The sequence below is a fragment of the Australozyma saopauloensis genome, chromosome 2, assembly GCF_035610405.1.
Source record: "Australozyma saopauloensis chromosome 2, complete sequence".
Classification (NCBI taxonomy): domain Eukaryota; kingdom Fungi; phylum Ascomycota; class Pichiomycetes; order Serinales; family Metschnikowiaceae; genus Australozyma; species Australozyma saopauloensis.
In genome coordinates this window covers 474,801-493,121 of record NC_086132.1, presented here as the reverse complement: position 1 = coordinate 493,121, position 18,321 = coordinate 474,801, and the positions used below count along the sequence as shown (strand labels likewise).

The window sequence follows — 18,321 nt, the reverse complement described above, 5'->3', positions numbered from 1 at the left end:
GTCGTTTAGGATGTAACACCCCATTGCCGAAAGAAACTCAATCCCCACAAGGAAAACTGAGGACCACCACTCAAGTTTATCAAGGTCGCTGCCAGTACTGACTCACTCCTTTGAATGGACACAACTTGTCAACACAGAGCATAAGAAGATCCAACAATCACTACCAAAAGCAAAACTTTCAAGGCCCAAGAGGGGCTGGCAAGACCAAGAGAATTTGTTCTTTAACTCAATGCAAACCGTTCTTTATCCGAAGTTAGCAGAATTCTGGAGCTAACCAAAACGAACAGGGTGTGGAAACGGTCTGAAGGACCGCTACGTTTCCGTTGTCATGGCCGGAGACTTTCCCCGAAACATTGGCCGGAGCCGGGGCACGGGGCCCTTTGAAAGCTTCGTTAACAAACCTTTGCCTAAGAACGTGAAGTGAAAAAATTTGAGGAGATGCGGTCCTTATATACCTGGAATATATGTTGTACTGTATATAGTGTTAGGGTTGGTGGTGGAAGAATTTTGCAGCCAGTAATATTGTTGAGTAATACAGTAGTTAAGTCTAATTAAATATAATTTCAGAACGGGATCCTCTTCTAAAACTGTACTCTTGACGGTGTGTTTGTCATAATAAGAAGCGTTTGTATTGGAAAAAACCTCAAATCTCTACAGTACATGGAATACATGTTTGTTAATACAATTATTTTATTATTTGCCAAATATATGTCCCATTGTATCTATGTGTCATGTAGAATTGTTTATGAGCCAAAGACACTCGGATATCATGAAAGAGATGACAAGGCCTACAAAGAGAAAGACCATAATCCAAACCCAATGGCTCCAATTCTTAAATCTTGCGAGACGCATACGTTCTATATACAACCACTATAATAATCGTCAAAGTTGAATGCGCTCAAGCTCTCGATTCCTTTACCACGGTCAATCTCCTTTCGTTAGCTCTGACCTTCAATAGATTCACCCTTCCATCATGAATCTGCTCCATCTAAATTCTTTTGTTGTTACACAAAAATTCGCAAAACCAGCTGTGGTACAAGCGCAGAAAGACGCTCATACATACGAGCGCCTGATCCATAGTAAACGACTGCTGGGTTCAATCCCTCCCGGAAAATCATGTCGAATAACAAATAGTGAAGACCGGCAAGCAGATTCAGCGACGACAAGTTGGATGATGCCGGTGCAGTTTTGGCTTGCTGATTCAGAAACTGAGCGCCATAAAGGTCTTGGAGTTCACTATTCCAGCTCCGGATCTCTGCTTCTACCATAGCCGAGACTCGAGACCTAGATGTCTGTGCCGAAAGATGGAGGTTCCCGAGACGTACTTGTGACACAGAGACTCCTTGAGGCGCCAATTCCTTGGATAGAACAGCAAATAAGTTTTTGACACCACCTTGGAATACTGCCTCGGGCCCATGGTATGCGAGCAGAAGCGAATTGACGATGTTTGGCACAATGACAATCACTTTGCTCTGTTGATCCCGCACGAGCGGCAAGAAGCCCAGTGTGAGGAGTCGAGTGTATAGGTTCATCCGAGACATGACTCTATCCCACGAAGCGGGAGAGAAGTTTTCAAGTGGCCCCAATGGAAAGTACAAATTGGGTGCAAATACCACGGCAGAAAGCTTGAGGTGGTGTTCCTCTGCCCCTTTGATAGGCACCACTGGCGTCTGGAGTAACAGATGGAATTTAGCCAACAGATACACCAAATCCTGATTTCCGGCAAGGTTCAAGTAATTTATATCATCAGTAATTGGATTAGACTGTGTGTACCGAAGATCCTTATCATCTAGTATGGTCAAGTAAACTATGAAGCCACGCTTCTCGAAATCAAGCGCCAACAAGCGTGTAAAGGGCTCTGTCGGTGATCCAACCACAAGAACCACATCTTTCCGAGCACCGTTTGCCAATTTGGGCACCCTACGTTTGCGGCGGCTAAGTCTGCGTCTTTTTGCAGCCAATTCACTAGACTGATACAATGAATAAGCACCTATGCCGACAGCAGTGCTCAAAGCCGTGCCCAAAACGGCAACTGCGTACTTATGGGCTCGTATCCGATCAATTAAGCGCTCCGAACCCGACTGGAAGGCGTTGTTCTCAGCGATTTGTGGTTGGGATCCGAACAAATTGGGCGTCCATTGGGAAACAAGATCCACAGCTTTATACAGCTGGGTCAGCACGGCATCAGTGACATTATCGTAGCTTTTCTGTAAAAAATTGAGCGCTGCTCCCACCGGTTCTGCTACCATTGTGAGTGGCAAGAAAAAAAAATAGATTGGGGTTAAGGACTAGATCCGGGGTAAAAAAGAACTGCTGGTCCCAGGAATCGAACCTGGGTTTGTTCGGCCACAACGAACTGTACTAACCACTATACGAGACCAGCTAGTTGATATCAGGAAATGCTTGGTGATTTATATGATGCGTTTATTTTGTCTGTTTTCTTTGAAAGGATTTGGAGCAGATTTAGTTTTTACTTGCAGAGGGGGGAAGACCTTATAATTCTCTCTGGAAATTGGTTTTCGCCGAAAAGCAAAAACTAGGAAAATCCTTCTGTTTGGTTCTATGAGTAACTATTTAGCTTTATGGAGTCTTTTAACAGCATTGAGATCATCACTTTCGTCGATCTGTAGCAGAAATTTTGGTGGTACCAAGTCTATTTCAGCTTCTTTCTTGTATACTTCAGATCACGTAGAATGCTTCTAGCAACTCAAGTGGTCAGTATTGTTAAGACAGGAGCGTTCTCTGCATTTGTCACTGCACGATTGAACAAAGAAGCAAGCTTTACGTTCATGTGAAAAGATTATTATTTATGCCTGCCTTCATCTGCGTATAGTTATTAAGATTGCCTCTGCTGGATACTGATGTAACATCTTGAAACCCTGTTCAAATACTTTTGAAAGAAGCATTCTATCAACAACAAGTAGATATATTTAGGACTCACAATGTGTCAATAACAAAAAAATCTCTCAAAGAATCTACAATACATCAATCTATCCTTTACACAATATTATAGGTTCATGTTCCAACTATCTTAGAAGACGCTGAAGAATGTGCATTTGTGACGTTACAGCAGTAACATATCAATGAATTTCTATCACAACAAAGGAATAAAAGAAGCAAGAAGATTAAGAGCTCTTTGCTTTCTCAAAAAGCCTGCAATCTTCAGTGATAGCCTGCAGTGATGACCTTCGACGACAGGTGCAATCAGAGCCTTGAGAAAACATAACCTCAAACTTCCTATCAACCAATGAATCATTTCGCTATCAATCCAATTAGATGCGTCCACCACGTTGTCAATTGACGCAGTTTAGGTAATCAATTGGTCTGGACTGGACCTCCAGGCTTCAACAAGACAACATGATAAGATAACCGATAAGAAGATAGATTGATAAGACGAAATCAGATAAGGAAACAGATACAAGCAGATAAGGATTTGATGAAGCACTGATTAAGCAAATTCAATTGATTCGAACAATTGGAACAGGCTTAGAAAAAGACTACAATGAGATTCACATTTTTAAAATACCATTACTATTAATACAATTAATTACTTTTTTAGAATTACTCGGTCTCTCTGGCAAACTCCTTGCACATGTCAGCATCTGGAATAGCACCACAAATGGTCTCAACCATGATACCGGTGACCAAGTATGGGTCGATGTTAGAAGCAGGTCTTCTGTCCTCGAAGTAACCGAAACCCTCCTTGGCAACGGATCTTGGGATTCTGACAGAAGCACCTCTGTTGGCAACACCAGAAGAGAAGGCGTCCATGGAGGCAGTCTCGTGACGACCAGTCAATCTCATGTCGTTGTCAGCACCATACAAAGCCAAGTGCTCCTTGTGTCTCTTTGCAAGCTTGGACAAAGCGTCCTCGATGTATTTCATACCACCAGCCTCTCTCATGTTCTTGGTCGAGACGTTGGTGTGGCAGCCAGCACCGTTCCAGTCGCCCTTCAATGGCTTAGGGTGGAAAGAGATCTTGACAGCGAACTCCTCGGCCACTCTTTGCAAAAGATAACGAGCCATCCACAACTCGTCACCCATGGCAATACCCTCACATGGACCAACTTGGAACTCCCATTGAGAAGGCATAACCTCAGCGTTGATACCAGAAATGGCGACGCCAGCGTACAAACAAGCTCTGTAGTGAGCCTCGATGACATCTCTGGCGTAGACCTTACCGGTACCGACACCACAGTAGTATGGACCCTGAGGAGCTGGGAAACCACCCTGTGGCCAAGCGTAAACGTTGTCGTATTGGTCGAACAAGGTGTACTCTTGCTCCAAACCGAACCAGACAACCTCGTCAGAGTGAGCAGCCATCAACTTGGCACACTCGTGTCTGTGGTTGAACTTGTTTGGAGTACCGTCGTTGTTCCAACACTCGGTCAAAACAATGACGTTGTCACCCTTTCTGAAAGGATCTTGGTAGAAGGCAACAGGACGAAGGTAAACGTCGGAGTCGTGGCCTGGCGCCTGGCCAGTGGAAGAACCGTCGAAGTTCCATTCAGGCAAGTCCTCAACGGCAGTTGGCTTCTTAGCAAGGGTTCTGCACTTAGAACGGGTGTTACCCTCAGCGTCAATCCAGACGTATTCGGCGAGGACCTTACCTCTTTGATCCAAGTCCAAGTATTTGGCGAGGATAGCAGTTTGTTCCGTAATTCCAACCATTGTGATATGTATGTGTGGGAGGGATATGTATGTATAGGAGTGTTTTTTTGTTTTGTTTCAGTATCGATCAACGAATGAAAGATAAATCTATTAGAATAAAAAGGTTCGAACGAAGTTCGGAGTGAAAAGAAGAGGAGTGTTTATGGAGTAGAGAATTGGGATATTGGGAGAGGGATTGGAAGGTTTATATATGGGATTCGGATAGTGGGAGAGTTGGAAAAGCAATTTCGGTGTGCGCACGCCCCCGAAATCCGGATACTGCGAGTGTCTGTCCCGATAACAGGAGGGTGCGCCTTATAAATGGGGGTGACCCATTGGTCAAGATAAGAGGCACTGCACACAGGCGCCTGTGATAGCGAATACCCCCTACAGTATCATTCCGGCCCAGTGGGACCATGTTGTCTGCAGGACCGGTGGAATTTTCTACTGCCATGCTATATTGGGATTTTATGGGCTGTGGGCGACACCTGTGCTATCCGGACGCCGCCTTAGCTCCTATAACGGTCTAATGTCAAAGGGGAACAGGTATCGATTAGGCAATGAGTCCCGTGTGGGAAGACATTGTGTTAGCGAGGTTGGGAGCCCTATTATGCGTCTTTAGGAAAATGTTTGATTTGTTCTTATTCTTCGGTGGAAGTGTAGATTGCGTAGAACCTTAACACCGGGGAGGCCTGACCGTTGTAGATCGGGCGTAAGGCGAAACCGGGGGGGAAACCATAATGGTATTGGGGGCGGCTGAGCATGAGCGATATAGGTAAAATTGGGGGACGAAAAGAAATTGGGCCAAGTGAGGTAAATTGCTATGATTTGGTTTTTGGTGGTGTTTGGGCAGTAGGTGTTTTGGTGGTCGGTTTTGGTTGGAATGAGCGATTTTGGGAGCTATTTTGGGAGTGAGTGTATTGGTTTTTTGGGTGAATTGGGGGGAACGACTTTGGAACAATTGAGGGATTTTAATATGCTTATATCTGATGTAGTTGTTTTTGTTTGTATTTGGTATCGTTCATTAGTGATTTGTTGATGGTAGTGGTGGTGGTCCACTTCTTGGGCATAGGTAATGGGTTGGATGTGAGGGATATAGGCAATTGCACTGTGAAAATGGAAAAGTGCTCAATTCCCTCAATTCTATCATTTGATCGAGATTCTGATCCATTTTACTTGGGTGTGAGTGGTGGTAGCCTGGAGAATGGGTTTAATAACTGACATTATGAGCACTTGGTCAGTGACTCCCTGAGTTGGCATAATAGATCACACTTGAATGCAAGTGTTGATGAAAAATTCATTTTTTAGAGAAGGCAATTGTCAAACTGTCACCCAGAACACTACTACTAGATCACTACAACCAAAATACTACGTATGGACTGATCAACTGGTGTTCACTAGAAGCAATAGGGTCTAGCTGTGCCGAGCAAATAATGATCATTTCCTATTTTTATCACTATTCTTGTCTGAGCAACTGATCTTTTTCACCGACTCACCACCTACGTCAATTCATGTGTTCATTCGCTGCTTACATGTGACTGTAAAGGTCATCATCCATATTAATAGCCCCACCAATTTTCAAGCACATTAATCTTCTAATACCCGGAGAATTAAACTAACCTCATTTTTGTCGATAAAGATGTTCCAGTGTGCGTACCACCCAATCGCTAAGTGAGCCTAACTCCAATAACCTGAATTGGCTACTGGCCATTCAAACTTTCAATGGAGATAAATTCCAATTAAATAGTCAATAACAGATCCTAAACCGACCTAAACTTTACCTACAGAAACTACAAGAATCATTCGAGTAAACCCCAGATCCTTCTCCCTTATCTCCATTTCGGATCTTTCTTATCTGCATTTCTTCTCCACCCAAATTCTCGAATCCAGCCCGATACACACTTGAGGGGTTCGATTTTCGTATCGCACCAATCGTTCGCTTCGAAAAAGAAATTCCGGCCGTTGACGCACGGCTGCCTATAAATTCCCCTGGTCCGTTGCCCGAATTGCAAATCTTGATTTCTTTTGTTCGCTTTTATGTTTCTTTTGACACATTTATCCGAGCTCATGGTCTTCTGATGGCTCCCTGTCAAACCCATTTTTAAGACCAATGACCAGGGCTCAACATCCAAGCGTCCAATGAACCTATAATGCTTAGCACTTTGAATACTGTTTTTTTTTTCGTTTTTCTCGTTATTCGCTTTTTCCGTTTTTTTTTTCATCTCCAAAGCTCTCACCTCTCAACTCACTATGTAGATCCTTCACATTCCTTTCTTAAATCCTTACAATCAGTCAATTTGTCGCTTTTAGTACGTATTGAATCGATCCTTCTCAACTTGCAATCTCTAGAATTCCATATCCGTATACCTTTCTGTATCTTGTAGTTCTTCTGTATAATGTCTCACCACCTATCGCCCCTGGCGGTATCAATGCTAGCCATTGGAGGCACAATTGGAACGGGGCTCTTTTTTTCGGTGTCAACGCTCCTAGCTAGAGGTCCTCTCACTACTTTGGCCTCGATGTTGTATGTGGCCTTGATTGTGGTCGTGGTTCTTCAGACTGCTGGTGAATTGGCTGCAAAATTCCCTGAAACGGGTCTGATCTGTAGATTCCAATACATGTTTTTGGGCAGAGCTGCAGGTTTGGCCAACAGCATTGTCTATTGGATCAGTTGGGGGCTCACTTTTGCGCTTGAGCTCTCGTTGGTGGTCTCAATTGTCAGGTTTTGGTTTCCACATTCGGACTCGCAGAACTTGACCATTGTGTTTGTTGTCTGGGCCACCCTTACCGCATTTAATCTCCTTCCGGTGGACATATATGGTCAGATTGAGTATTGGATGGCTCTCGTCAAGGTATTGGCGATTCTAGTGTGGATCGTGGTGGTGATGGTGTCGCTTGTGGCTCAAAATCGATTTTTCTCCGTCTGGACTGATCATTGGCCGCAGAGCTTCATTGGTGGACAGACTTCTGGCACGCGCTTTGTGGTGGACTTGGTCAATTCGTTGGTGTTCCTGTCTTTCCTCTTCCAATCGGTAGAATCGGTGGCCATTTCCATGCGGGATATCGATAATCCTCGCAAACTGGTCCGCCAGATTATGCGTGTGGTCTTTGTGCGCATTGTCGTGTTTTATCTTGTGTCTGTGTTTCTTCTCTCGCTCAGTATCCCATACCTGGACCCTAAACTCAAGCTGCCGGAGCTACAAAACTTGCTTTCGTCCCCCTTTCTAATTGCGCTCCAAAATTTGGGATATCAAGAGAATTGGGACCTACTTTCGCTCTTCAACTTTGTGATTTTGACGGCCATTCTTCTGGCCGCAAACTCCAATGTATACTTTGGATCGAGGTACCTCCAATCGATGGTCGAAACAGAGGCAAACACTACTCGATTTGCGTTTCTTGCTAGGACAAATTCAAAAAACGTTCCAGTTGCGGCTGTGCTTTCTACGGCGGCATTTGGTGCTGTAGCACTCCTCCTCAAGTTCCACTCCATTTCGGTCGTTTTCAACTTCCTCTTAACATGTTGTGCGCTGGCAGGCATGCTTATGTGGTGTTTGCTCAGTATTCTGTACGTTCGCTATAGCTATGCGTTGGAGAAGCAGTGTCTCCCATGGAATAGATACCGCAGATATGGGGCTATGTGGGCTCTGGCCAGCATGATTGTCATTCTTGGTTGCTGTGGTCTCGAAACATTTTATCTGTTCAGTGTTTTGTCTCTTGTTGGCGCCTACATGACTGTTGCAGTGTTTTTGGTAGCGTATGCCTGTTTGGGTGGAGGGTATGTTCCACTAGAAGAGATTGATTTGGGAGAATTGATTTTCACAGACGCTGAATATGGGTCTGTATGTGAACGGTAGTCCGAATCCGTCAGTGATTTTCAATAAATGTCAATTTTGAGAGGATATTCAAGAGACAACACGCCACTGCAATCAAGACGATGCCATACATGGACAAACGAACAGTACCAGTTCAGAGTTAATGCTCCAGAAATATCATGTCTTTGCGATACTCTCTGTAATTGGCATTGACGTCGCTTACATGTGTGTTTGTCTCACTGAGCACTCGACCATTCACAGATTTCTATCAAGCTGCTTAAAAGACAGCAGCAACTGTGAGAAGTTCGAAGACTGGCCAATTTTTGCTGTAGAGTTCAGGAACCACAACTCATTTGTAACACAGCTTCTCTTCCTGGACACTTTCATCGGCTTACCAAGCGTAAAGCTTTGACACACCAATGCTCAATGAGAGGGTAAATCTCTCCAAAATCAACTCATAAATTAAATCAGACTCCTATAGCCAAATCGAAGACATGATAATTTTGTCCCTTGACGATTTTGCTTTACTCTTTATACAAAGAAGCATCGTTCTAAGGCAATTGAATACAGAAAATGCAAAAATAATTAAAGTTTTAAAATCTTACACACGCCATTTCCCGAATTTTTTTTCTTTCCTCTCCCTCAAATCCGCCAATTCACTTATTTCTTTCATTTCTCTCGATTCCCAATAATTGGCACTGCATACACCCATCCAACTAATTACTACCTCTCCACTTTCACCAAGGTACTCCCACATTCATCTCCACCATCGACAACCAACGGCGGTCACCACCTCCAATTTGCGCTAGATTCCCCAATTAGGCAGCGCCAAGCACATTGAACCCCTTCTTCCGCTCATCCGACCACTCGAGAGCTCACAATCTCCATCACCCCTCAACCGATGAGTTTCTTAAGAAGAGACAGATCGCGCTCACAATTGTTTGGTAGCGATGCGGCCGCCGCAGGCTCTGCAGGCCAGGGCTCTGAACCCAAAGCTTCCGCCGATGCGGGCCTGAGAAGGACCCCCATTTCTCCCTTGACGAACCATCATCCACAAACAAACCCCAGTGCTCAGTCCCATTTGGGCGGAAATAAGCCTCGATCGGGCCTTAGTGCCGTGACTTCGGCGCCCTCTTCAAGTTCGACCAGTACCTCTGGTCCTCTGAACCAACAGGAAGACCTTCTGTACGTCTCCCTCAATAGACAACCGATATTCCGTAGAAACACTGGCACTCAGGCAGGGGCAGGGCTCGAAACCATTCCTGATGCGGCCGTGCTGCCTCATACGAGAGAATTCCCACCCTCTTCAACCTTAGAAAACCCAGAATATCAGTCCGCAGGTGCGCCAGCACCCGCAGGTCCAGGAAGACTTGTGCACCGGGCTAGCGAGAGTTACAGTCCTAGACTGTCGTATTCAAATCTCCAGGAAGCTGCTAAAGTTGGCCGAGGAGACAGTAGAGAGACGATCTTGAAGGATGACTATCAGGGATTCCATCGTAACCCAGCACATGCTGGAACAGGCAATGTGCCGCCATTGGCTCATCCTATTAAGCCGAGATTCCGTAAAAAGGGTTCGCTCTTGGGTAAACTCATCCACTCTAATCGTAAAGATCTGGAAGGTCTGATTGATGCTAGCGATGCTAGCGATTATGCATCTGGTTCCACCAGTGGAGGCGGTATGTCTCATGGAGGCCATGGATTATCGTCAATATCTCGTAAACTGCATGCGGGCTTATCGAACTCGTCACATTCTTTGGCCGCTGCTGTAGCTCCTGCGCCACTGTCTGCAACAAAGCACAAGTTCCGTATTCCTCTGATCTCGCTGCACCATCATGCTGCACTCACAGACGCTTCAAGAGCGGCATCTCTCTCTGAGGACCTGAGTGATAAGTACTCTGAGAAGCTGTCAGGCCCACCCTCCAAGAACAGCAGTGTATCTGGTCCCGCGGGTAGTCCCTCGAAGCTATTTGATCTCAATCTTAGTATCGAGGAGTTACTGACCATCTTGAAGCAACCAGAGGCAACCATTGTTGCCAGAATGGGTTCAACATCCGAGCAAAACGCTCACTTACACACTCCTGTAGAAGAAGTTCTGCTGAATCCAATGCAACCCAGTCATAGTGTTGGCAGCGAGCTCATCGGTGACGGCACACATACTCATACATCGCCTCAACATCAGGATGGAAGCGATGTAGCCAGCACTGGTGGAACCGCTTCACGTCCAACCTACCTCACCAGGCTCTCCCTGGAGCATGTTGCGCCCGACCATACTGACGATGCTCCCCGCCACTCAGCGTGGAAAGCACCTGACTCTTGGGATGTTACCGAAGCTGGACTCCAGGAGACATGGGACTCGGAAAGTAGCGATCTGTCTCCTAGCGATGAGGACATTCTGCAAGGAGACCCTATTAACCTGCTGTACGATCTGCGTAACTCTGCCAGTGCTGCAGGATCTAAGCCTGCTTTAACTGTCAGCCTAAATCGTCTGCTCAGTGGTTCTTCTCTGGCGGGTCCAGAGAAGTCTCAGCGCCGAGCCAAACGCATAGATGCGAATCCTCAAGTGCCTGAAAAAAAAATCGCAACTGTTTTCGGGATTGAGAAAAACCCGGCTCAAAATATGCCCATTACTCGTGGACCCAATCACATCATTCGTATATTCAAGGAGGATAATACCTTCACAACCATTTTATGCCCTGTTGAAACTACCACCTCTGAGCTTCTCATAATCATCCAGAAAAAGCTCTTCCTCGAATCGATTAACAATTTCCAATTGACATTGTACTATGGTCTGCATACCAAAGTTCTTGATCTGCAAGAAAAGCCTCTTAAGATTCAACTTGGCCTCCTTACCTTGCAGGGATACGGTAACAAGGACAATTTACCAGCGTTGGGTCGTGGAGATATGCTGAGCATTTATCGTTTCGTCATTGAAAACATTTCGTTGAGAAGTCTTGGCCATGAGGAACAAACTACAAATGCCAAGAACTACGTCGATGTTCACATCAGCGGACTTGGTCTCAAAACAATTCCAATCGTGTTCCACCAACACACATTTGAGATTGAGAAGTTGGATGTTTCCCATAACCCAGCTATCTACATCCCGCTTGATTTCATCCAGTCGTGTAGCAATTTGTCGTCCATCAACTTTCTGTACAATGGATGCCTGCGGTTTCCTCACAATTTGCTAGAGGCCTCGGCTTCTTTGCTCAATTTAGAAATGTCGAACAATTTTCTTGCTGATATACCTGCCCGTTTTGCACACCTTCGCAATTTGAGAACCTTGAAGCTCAACTCTAACCAACTTCACTCACTCCACTCGAATTTCGGTAAATTGGAGAATCTCACAACACTTAACTTGTCCCTGAACTATTTCGAGCACTATCCTGAATGTATCAACGATATCACTGCTTTGCAAGACCTTGACTTATCTTACAATGATCTTGTTTCTATTCCATCCTCTATTGGAAAACTCACGAGGCTTACCAAGCTCAACTTGTGTAGTAACAAACTCCGTGGAGCACTTCCTCTGTCCGTTAGACGTTTGGCTGCACTCAAGAGACTCGATATCCGTTATAATCTTATCACAAACATCGATGTTCTCGGTCTGTTGCCCAATTTAGAGGTTTTGTACGCAAGCAAGAACGATATCTCACAGTTTAGTGACAAGATGGAGTCCCTTAGACTACTCAAATTTGACCGTAATCCTGTTACAACGCTTGAGTTTGAGATATTGTTACCCATGTTGACTGTTTTGGATTTGAGTAAGGCAAAAATTGCTGCAATTCCAGCAGAATTCGTGCTCAAGATCCCAAATATCGAGAACCTTGTCTTGGATAAGAATCACATCGTTACACTCCCCGATGAGATTGGTAAGTTGAAGAAATTGTCCCACTTGTCGGTTTACAATAACAACATCCAGAATTTGCCCGCGCTGATCGGCCAATTATCTGCGCTTCAGTACTTAGATTTGCATCTGAACAATATCGAAAAATTGCCAGCTGAGGTCTGGAACTTGGGACGCCTTGCATTCTTGAATGTGAGTAGCAATATCCTTGAGGAGTTTCCATTGGCTACCAAGACTCACAAATTGTCGGGAGCTGGCCTTAATCTGGTTTCCCAGGAGAGCGAGCGCGGTCTTGCTGAGGCACTCACAACTCTTTATGTCGCTGACAATAGACTCAAAGAGGAGGCTTTTGAGGCTATTTCTCGTCTCACTAACCTCAAGTATCTCAATGTTTCATATAATGACTTCCTTGAATTGCCAGAAGGAGCTCTCCTGCCCCTCGTCAATTTGACCGATTTACATCTCCTGGGAAATAATCTCACCAAGTTACCAGCAGACGATTTCGAACATTTGACTGAGTTGCGTTGTCTTTTTGTCAACAACAATAAGCTTCTCACCATCCCTCCTGAGATAAGTAATTGCAAGCAGCTTACTCACTTTGACGCTGGGCTGAATCAACTTCGCTACAACATTTCTAATTGGCCATACGACTGGAATTGGTGCCACAATAAGAATCTTAAGTACTTGAACTTTTCTGGTAACAAGCGTTTCGAGATTAAGCAAAGTTTCACTCTCAATTCCGAGAAGCCAGCAAACGACGGATACGATTCGTTGCTTGTCCTCAAACACTTGCGTGTGTTGGGTTTGATGGATGTCACACTCACCACTCCAAATGTGCCTGACCAAAGTGTCAATGTTCGAGTTAGAACTACAAGTTCGGAACTTAAAAATGTCGGGTACGGAGTTTCTGACTGTATGGGCGCCGCAGAGGTTGTGCTGTTCAGAGACAGTTTCCTGCAAAAATTCAGAGGAAATGAGGATGAGGTTCTCATTTGTAGTTTCAACGGATACGACACCTCGTTGGCAACCAAGAGAAGCAACTCCGGCCACATCATTCTGTTTATTTGTAAGCAACTCTTTCCCGGTCTTTTCAAGATCGAGCTTGAGCGTGACGAGAAGGACGTTCCTGATGCCCTTCGCAGAGCATTTTTGGCCCTCAATAGGGAAGTGAATCTGGTTTTCGCGGCCAAAAGAGCCGGAACCTATGCACTGAATGGTCAGAAAGAAGGTGACTTGCCTGAACTTCTGCAAATAGATTTAGCAACAGATCTCTACAAAGGTTGTTGTATGGCAGTGGTCTATATTCGAAAGCTGGTAGTATACACTGCCAACCTCGGTGATATTGAGATTATACTTCTGCGCAGTAACTCGGACTACACCGTGCTCTCTACTAAACATGACCCAACGCTGCGTGCTGAATTCGAAAGAATTCGCCTGTGTGGAGGTTATGTCACTGGTAACGGAGCTCTCGATCTGACGCTTCCAATTCTGCGTGGTATAGGTTTCTTTGGATATGTTCCACACACAAATGGTTGCCCAAGCACAGCAGAATATGATTTGGCTAGTACTGAGGGTGTGATCATTGTGGCTCTGCCAAAATTATGGGACTATGTTCTGCATGACCTCGCGGTTGATATTGTTCGCCAAGAGAAAGACGACCCTATTATTGCTGCAGAAAAGTTGCGTGACCATGCCCTCTGCTACGGTGCCAATGATCGTATTTCCGTAACCGTTGTGAGTCTTGGAATGTCAGGTGCAAATGCACCAGCGAAGAAAATACGGAGAGACCGTCCACTTCCTTCGGGTGACACCGCTCTTCGTCGTCTCAATGACGAAATCGAGCCGCCCGTTGGAAATATCGCCTTGGTCTTCACCGATATTAAAAACTCGACGTTGTTGTGGGACACGTATCCTGTGGCTATGCGCTCAGCAATTAAGTTGCATAACACGATCATGCGGAGACAATTGCGTATTGTTGGAGGCTACGAGGTGAAGACGGAAGGAGACTCATTCATGGTGTCATTTCCTAGTGCAGCCCTGGCTCTTTTGTGGTGTTTCAACATTCAAAGCCAGCTTCTTACAGAGGATTGGCCCACCGAAATTTTGACCACCAATGAGGGATGTGAGGTCACAGATAACAGCGGCAATATCATCTTCCGTGGTTTATCGGTGCGTATGGGAATCCATTGGGGTAGCCCAGTGTGTGAGTTGGACATGGTGACACGCCGTATGGATTATTTTGGACCTATGGTCAATCGTGCCAGTAGAATTGAGAGTTCTGCTGATGGTGGCCAGATTGCCGTCAGTTCAGACTTCTTGCGTGAAATGGAGCGGTTGGAATCTGTGCACGCACAAATTAGAGCCGAAGAGCTTCAGCCAGAAGCTGCCTACGAAAGTAAGGAGGTATACAACATAGCAGAGAACGAGTTGACCGCTTTGAATGCTGTCCCATACCTGTACGTTGTTCTCGGAGAGCGGAAGCTCAAGGGTTTGGAGGCGCCAGAAACGATTACACTTGTATTCCCAGACTCGCTCAAGATCCGGTACGACATCTTTAAGAAGCGTGCTCTGGAGCCTGAAGCCGTCAATCCAATCTATGGAGCATTGCCAGTAGAGTGTGTGTACACACTTCGGTCTCTCCTGCTTCGCTTGGAGAATGTATGCCTGGTGTTGAACACAGGATACAACGGCGACGACCTGTTCCTGCGGTTGGCAGGAGACATTTTCGTCAAGTCCCTTCTGAACAACTTCAGAGAGAAAGACATTGTTGGTTTATTCAACCATTTGGTGACCCGGTTGGAGAATTCCATTGCGAACCTTGAGTTGCGTATGACGCACAACAAAATGATGGGCGGCGACGGCCGCATTGATTTTACCGGGGCCTTGCCCATTTGGGATTTGTTGAAGGAGTTAAAGATGTCTTTTACAGACCAATTAGCGCTGGAGCTGAAGATAGAACCGGAGGCATGAGCGATAGAAACACTAGAACTACAGCAGCAATAGAAACGTAATACTTGCATCAATGCATTGATATGACGATGAGATTTAGAATTTCAATGGCCTGGTTGGGTTTTGGAAATTGGCACGTGACGTGTCACGTGACCAGCTTCCTTGGCCATTTCACAAACACAATTCCAACCCCCACAATTCAAATTGCACCATGGGCTCTTCCTCAATTGCCCCAGAAAAGAGCGTGCGGCCAGAGCGCTTCCGGCCGGCGCTCATAACATGTCCGTGGATCCGAGAAACGGTGTACGCCCACACCTTCCAGATCCGACTCAAGCATCTAGCGACATATCCCAACCTACCGTCCCTGGGACCCTCGGATCTCATCAATTGGGGCCGCCATTATGGAGAGCGCTCATCAAAGTTCACCCTGAACGAGTTTGGGGTAGATGCGGCTCCGGATGGCCTCAATAAGGATGCAGATGGGTATGTGGGATATTATCACTTCAGCAACGGCATTGACTACCTGGGCGGCGTTCTTAGCATGGAGCAGTATCTATTAGGTAGTGTAGGATTAGTGTATTCGGAAGGTTTGTATGTGCGCGGCAGCCAGTGTCTTGTGGGGCTGTCCGGAACCAGTCAGGAGAAACCTATGATCTTGACGCTCTGCGCATACAATGTGTTTTCGCGGGCGGAGTTGCGGATGCGGGCGAATGTTGCGGTGCCGAAGGGAACAAACCCGAGCTTCAAACTGCTGAAACCGGCGAAGGCGCTGGCCCTTCCTGTAGACGTAAGTGTTCTGTTCAGTGTCTACTATGTGGCCGAACAACGCACAGTAGACTATACCAAAGCCACGATTTCGGAGCTACCTCAAAGTTTCTGGGATGAGCTCGCAGCGCTGTCACTCATTCGGCTGTTTTTGTGCTCCGATGATCCCTCGAAACAGCTCTCTGGAACAGTGAACCTTCCCGATATGGTGGTTGACCGCGAAAGCTTGGCGGTCACACTGGCGCTTCTCGTCAATCTTCTTCCGAAGGGCCATATGGCAGGCACTCGCGAGTCATATGGGTCTGTGACCTTGGCTGGCCAGGGCCCTGGACTCCTTCTGAAGCTGACCACCTACCGCAATTATCTTGTAGACTCGCTTGTGCGGGTGGTCTCGCTCGACTCCTCGGGCAACGTAGCTGAAGACACCATATCTCTCATACAGGCGATGTTCGGCCACAACTTCGACTATGTGGTGTGTCAGCTTCTCAAAACTCAGCATACACGCAACAACACTGCACGATTCTTGAATCTTCTCCACGACTTTTTTGCATTTGAAACGCTGCTGTGTCAGGCAGCATTACTTCTTACTGAGCAAGCCCGCTTTCTCATAGGTCAAAACTCCATAGATCAAGCCAAGTATTTAGCTGCTCGCGCCGTTGCAATCTTACCACTTGATTTTGACAGTTGGTACCATCTAGCTCTCTGCTATGTCTTGGAACGAGACTTTGTGAGGGCCCTTGATACCATTAATTCGTTGTGTGTAGTGATTGGTCCTAGTGTTGGCAAGCCTTTTGACGTCAACGGCACCCCTGATACTTACGCCTCTCGCTTTGTTGAACATAGCGCCCGCGGCAAGGGTATCGATTTGCGTACTTTCGAGAATTATTTCAGACCACCTGTGGACGAGAAAAATGTTGAAATTGCCTCGATGGATCACATATGGCACCGGACCTTTCAATATGATCTGAGTAAACGGAGACCCATCACGGGACTGTTTTATACTTCGGCGCTCGATTTGGCCTCGCCCAAAGAAGCCTCAGTGGTCAGTTACGAAGTTCATGAGGTTTTAGGTCCAAATAGTACTAAACTCGCCACTGCAGCCAAATCTGCGAAACAGCAGCGAGCATCTGTTCTTGACTTTGAACGGCGCTCGACTTGGGGCCGCGTCTATGACCTTTTGACCACTCTTGTAGCTCTTATTGGGTGGGAGAACTTGGCGGAATCCCATTACCGTGCTTTTACCAGCCAAACACAAGATACAAAGAATTACGTGGTTGATCATGGAAGTGAGAACAAAAAGCCGATATCACCCTGGTTCCAACAACTCTTCACTGTCGTTTATGAAGATTTAAAAGCTATGGCATCACTCAACGGAGCTGAGCACAGATCTGTTCTTGCGTGGGAGATGACGGGCTTTTTAGGATGGGGTTGCAAATTCAATCTTCGAGAGACGATTTCGGCGCTCATAACCAGCTCTTCCACTGCTACCGAAGGTCACTTTCACTATTTCTCAACAGTGAAGCTATTGGAAATCTACAATGAGTTTGTCTTAAGCGACATTACAAGTTCGGCACTTGATACATACTCCAGTGCTTACGACGGATGCAATTATACCAACAAGCTTATCGTGAAGTACTTCTCGCCACAGGTGTACCAAGAGTTTGTACGACTGTTGGGGATGGGCAACTTTACCTTAGAGAACGTGCTCATGCACTTGGTTAAATTGTGCAGCTGGAATGTGCGGTGGTACGGCTACATGCCACCTTACATTGTAGTGGAAACCTTGCAGAAGCTCTGTATAAAATTCGAGATTGCCGTAGTGAGAGAGACATTGAGGATAATGTTCGTCAAGTACCACAAGGGTAAAGAAAAACAGAGCGGAGCGTTTACATTAAAAGAGATGTTTGCCCCTCCAAAACAAAATGAGGGCGCAAAGTACGAATTTGAAAGTGGCGATACGATTCCTAAATACATGGAGCTGTTAATCGACTGGGTTGAGGAGATGAGCGATCATGAGCGAAGCATGGCGCAGAATTAATATTAATGACCAGACATGTGTACATATCGCTTTCAATATAATGCATAGAATTCTTTACTATAAGAAACGTGAAATACAATGGCCAGAGTTGTTCTAGCTGAAAGGTACTTGTAAAGCATTAAATTGATGAAAAGCGCACTCACAGATACGTTTTATAGCTCTCACAATCGTTTCGTAGTTCTTCAACAAGGTCGACTTTTAGACCCTACTGGAGTAAATGCATAGATGTAGCCACATTCTCGATCCTTCGATAATTCATATAT

At 45.8% G+C, this 18,321-nt stretch overlaps 5 protein-coding genes and 1 non-coding gene across 6 annotated transcripts; 3 read left to right on the top strand and 3 right to left on the bottom strand.

Annotated features, from left to right (window-relative positions):
- Nucleotides 1–1,004: 1,004 nt before the first annotated feature.
- Nucleotides 1,005–2,249, bottom strand: PUMCH_001454 (uncharacterized protein; the record flags this gene model as incomplete). Its single annotated transcript, XM_063020502.1, has 1 exon — nt 1,005–2,249. The coding sequence occupies one exon, from the start codon at nt 2,247–2,249 to the stop codon at nt 1,005–1,007; it is 1,245 nt and encodes a 414-aa protein (XP_062876572.1).
- A 62-nt stretch (nt 2,250–2,311) lies between these two features.
- On the bottom strand, nt 2,312–2,383 carry PUMCH_001453. The gene has a single exon. It is a non-coding gene; the product is annotated as a tRNA-His (tRNA).
- Nucleotides 2,384–3,561: 1,178 nt separating this feature from the next.
- On the bottom strand, nt 3,562–4,671 carry PUMCH_001452 (uncharacterized protein; the record flags this gene model as incomplete). Its single annotated transcript, XM_063020501.1, has 1 exon — nt 3,562–4,671. The coding sequence occupies one exon, from the start codon at nt 4,669–4,671 to the stop codon at nt 3,562–3,564; it is 1,110 nt and encodes a 369-aa protein (XP_062876571.1).
- Nucleotides 4,672–7,046: 2,375 nt separating this feature from the next.
- On the top strand, nt 7,047–8,504 carry PUMCH_001451 (uncharacterized protein; the record flags this gene model as incomplete). Its single annotated transcript, XM_063020500.1, has 1 exon — nt 7,047–8,504. One exon carries the CDS (start codon nt 7,047–7,049, stop codon nt 8,502–8,504), a length of 1,458 nt encoding a protein of 485 aa, XP_062876570.1.
- Nucleotides 8,505–9,363: 859 nt separating this feature from the next.
- Nucleotides 9,364–15,276, top strand: PUMCH_001450 (uncharacterized protein; the record flags this gene model as incomplete). The annotated part of the gene is made up of 1 exon (XM_063020499.1): nt 9,364–15,276. One exon carries the CDS (start codon nt 9,364–9,366, stop codon nt 15,274–15,276), a length of 5,913 nt encoding a protein of 1,970 aa, XP_062876569.1.
- A 190-nt stretch (nt 15,277–15,466) lies between these two features.
- PUMCH_001449 (uncharacterized protein) lies at nt 15,467–18,058 on the top strand (the record flags this gene model as incomplete). Its single annotated transcript, XM_063020498.1, has 1 exon — nt 15,467–18,058. One exon carries the CDS (start codon nt 15,467–15,469, stop codon nt 18,056–18,058), a length of 2,592 nt encoding a protein of 863 aa, XP_062876568.1.
- Nucleotides 18,059–18,321: the final 263 nt, after the last annotated feature.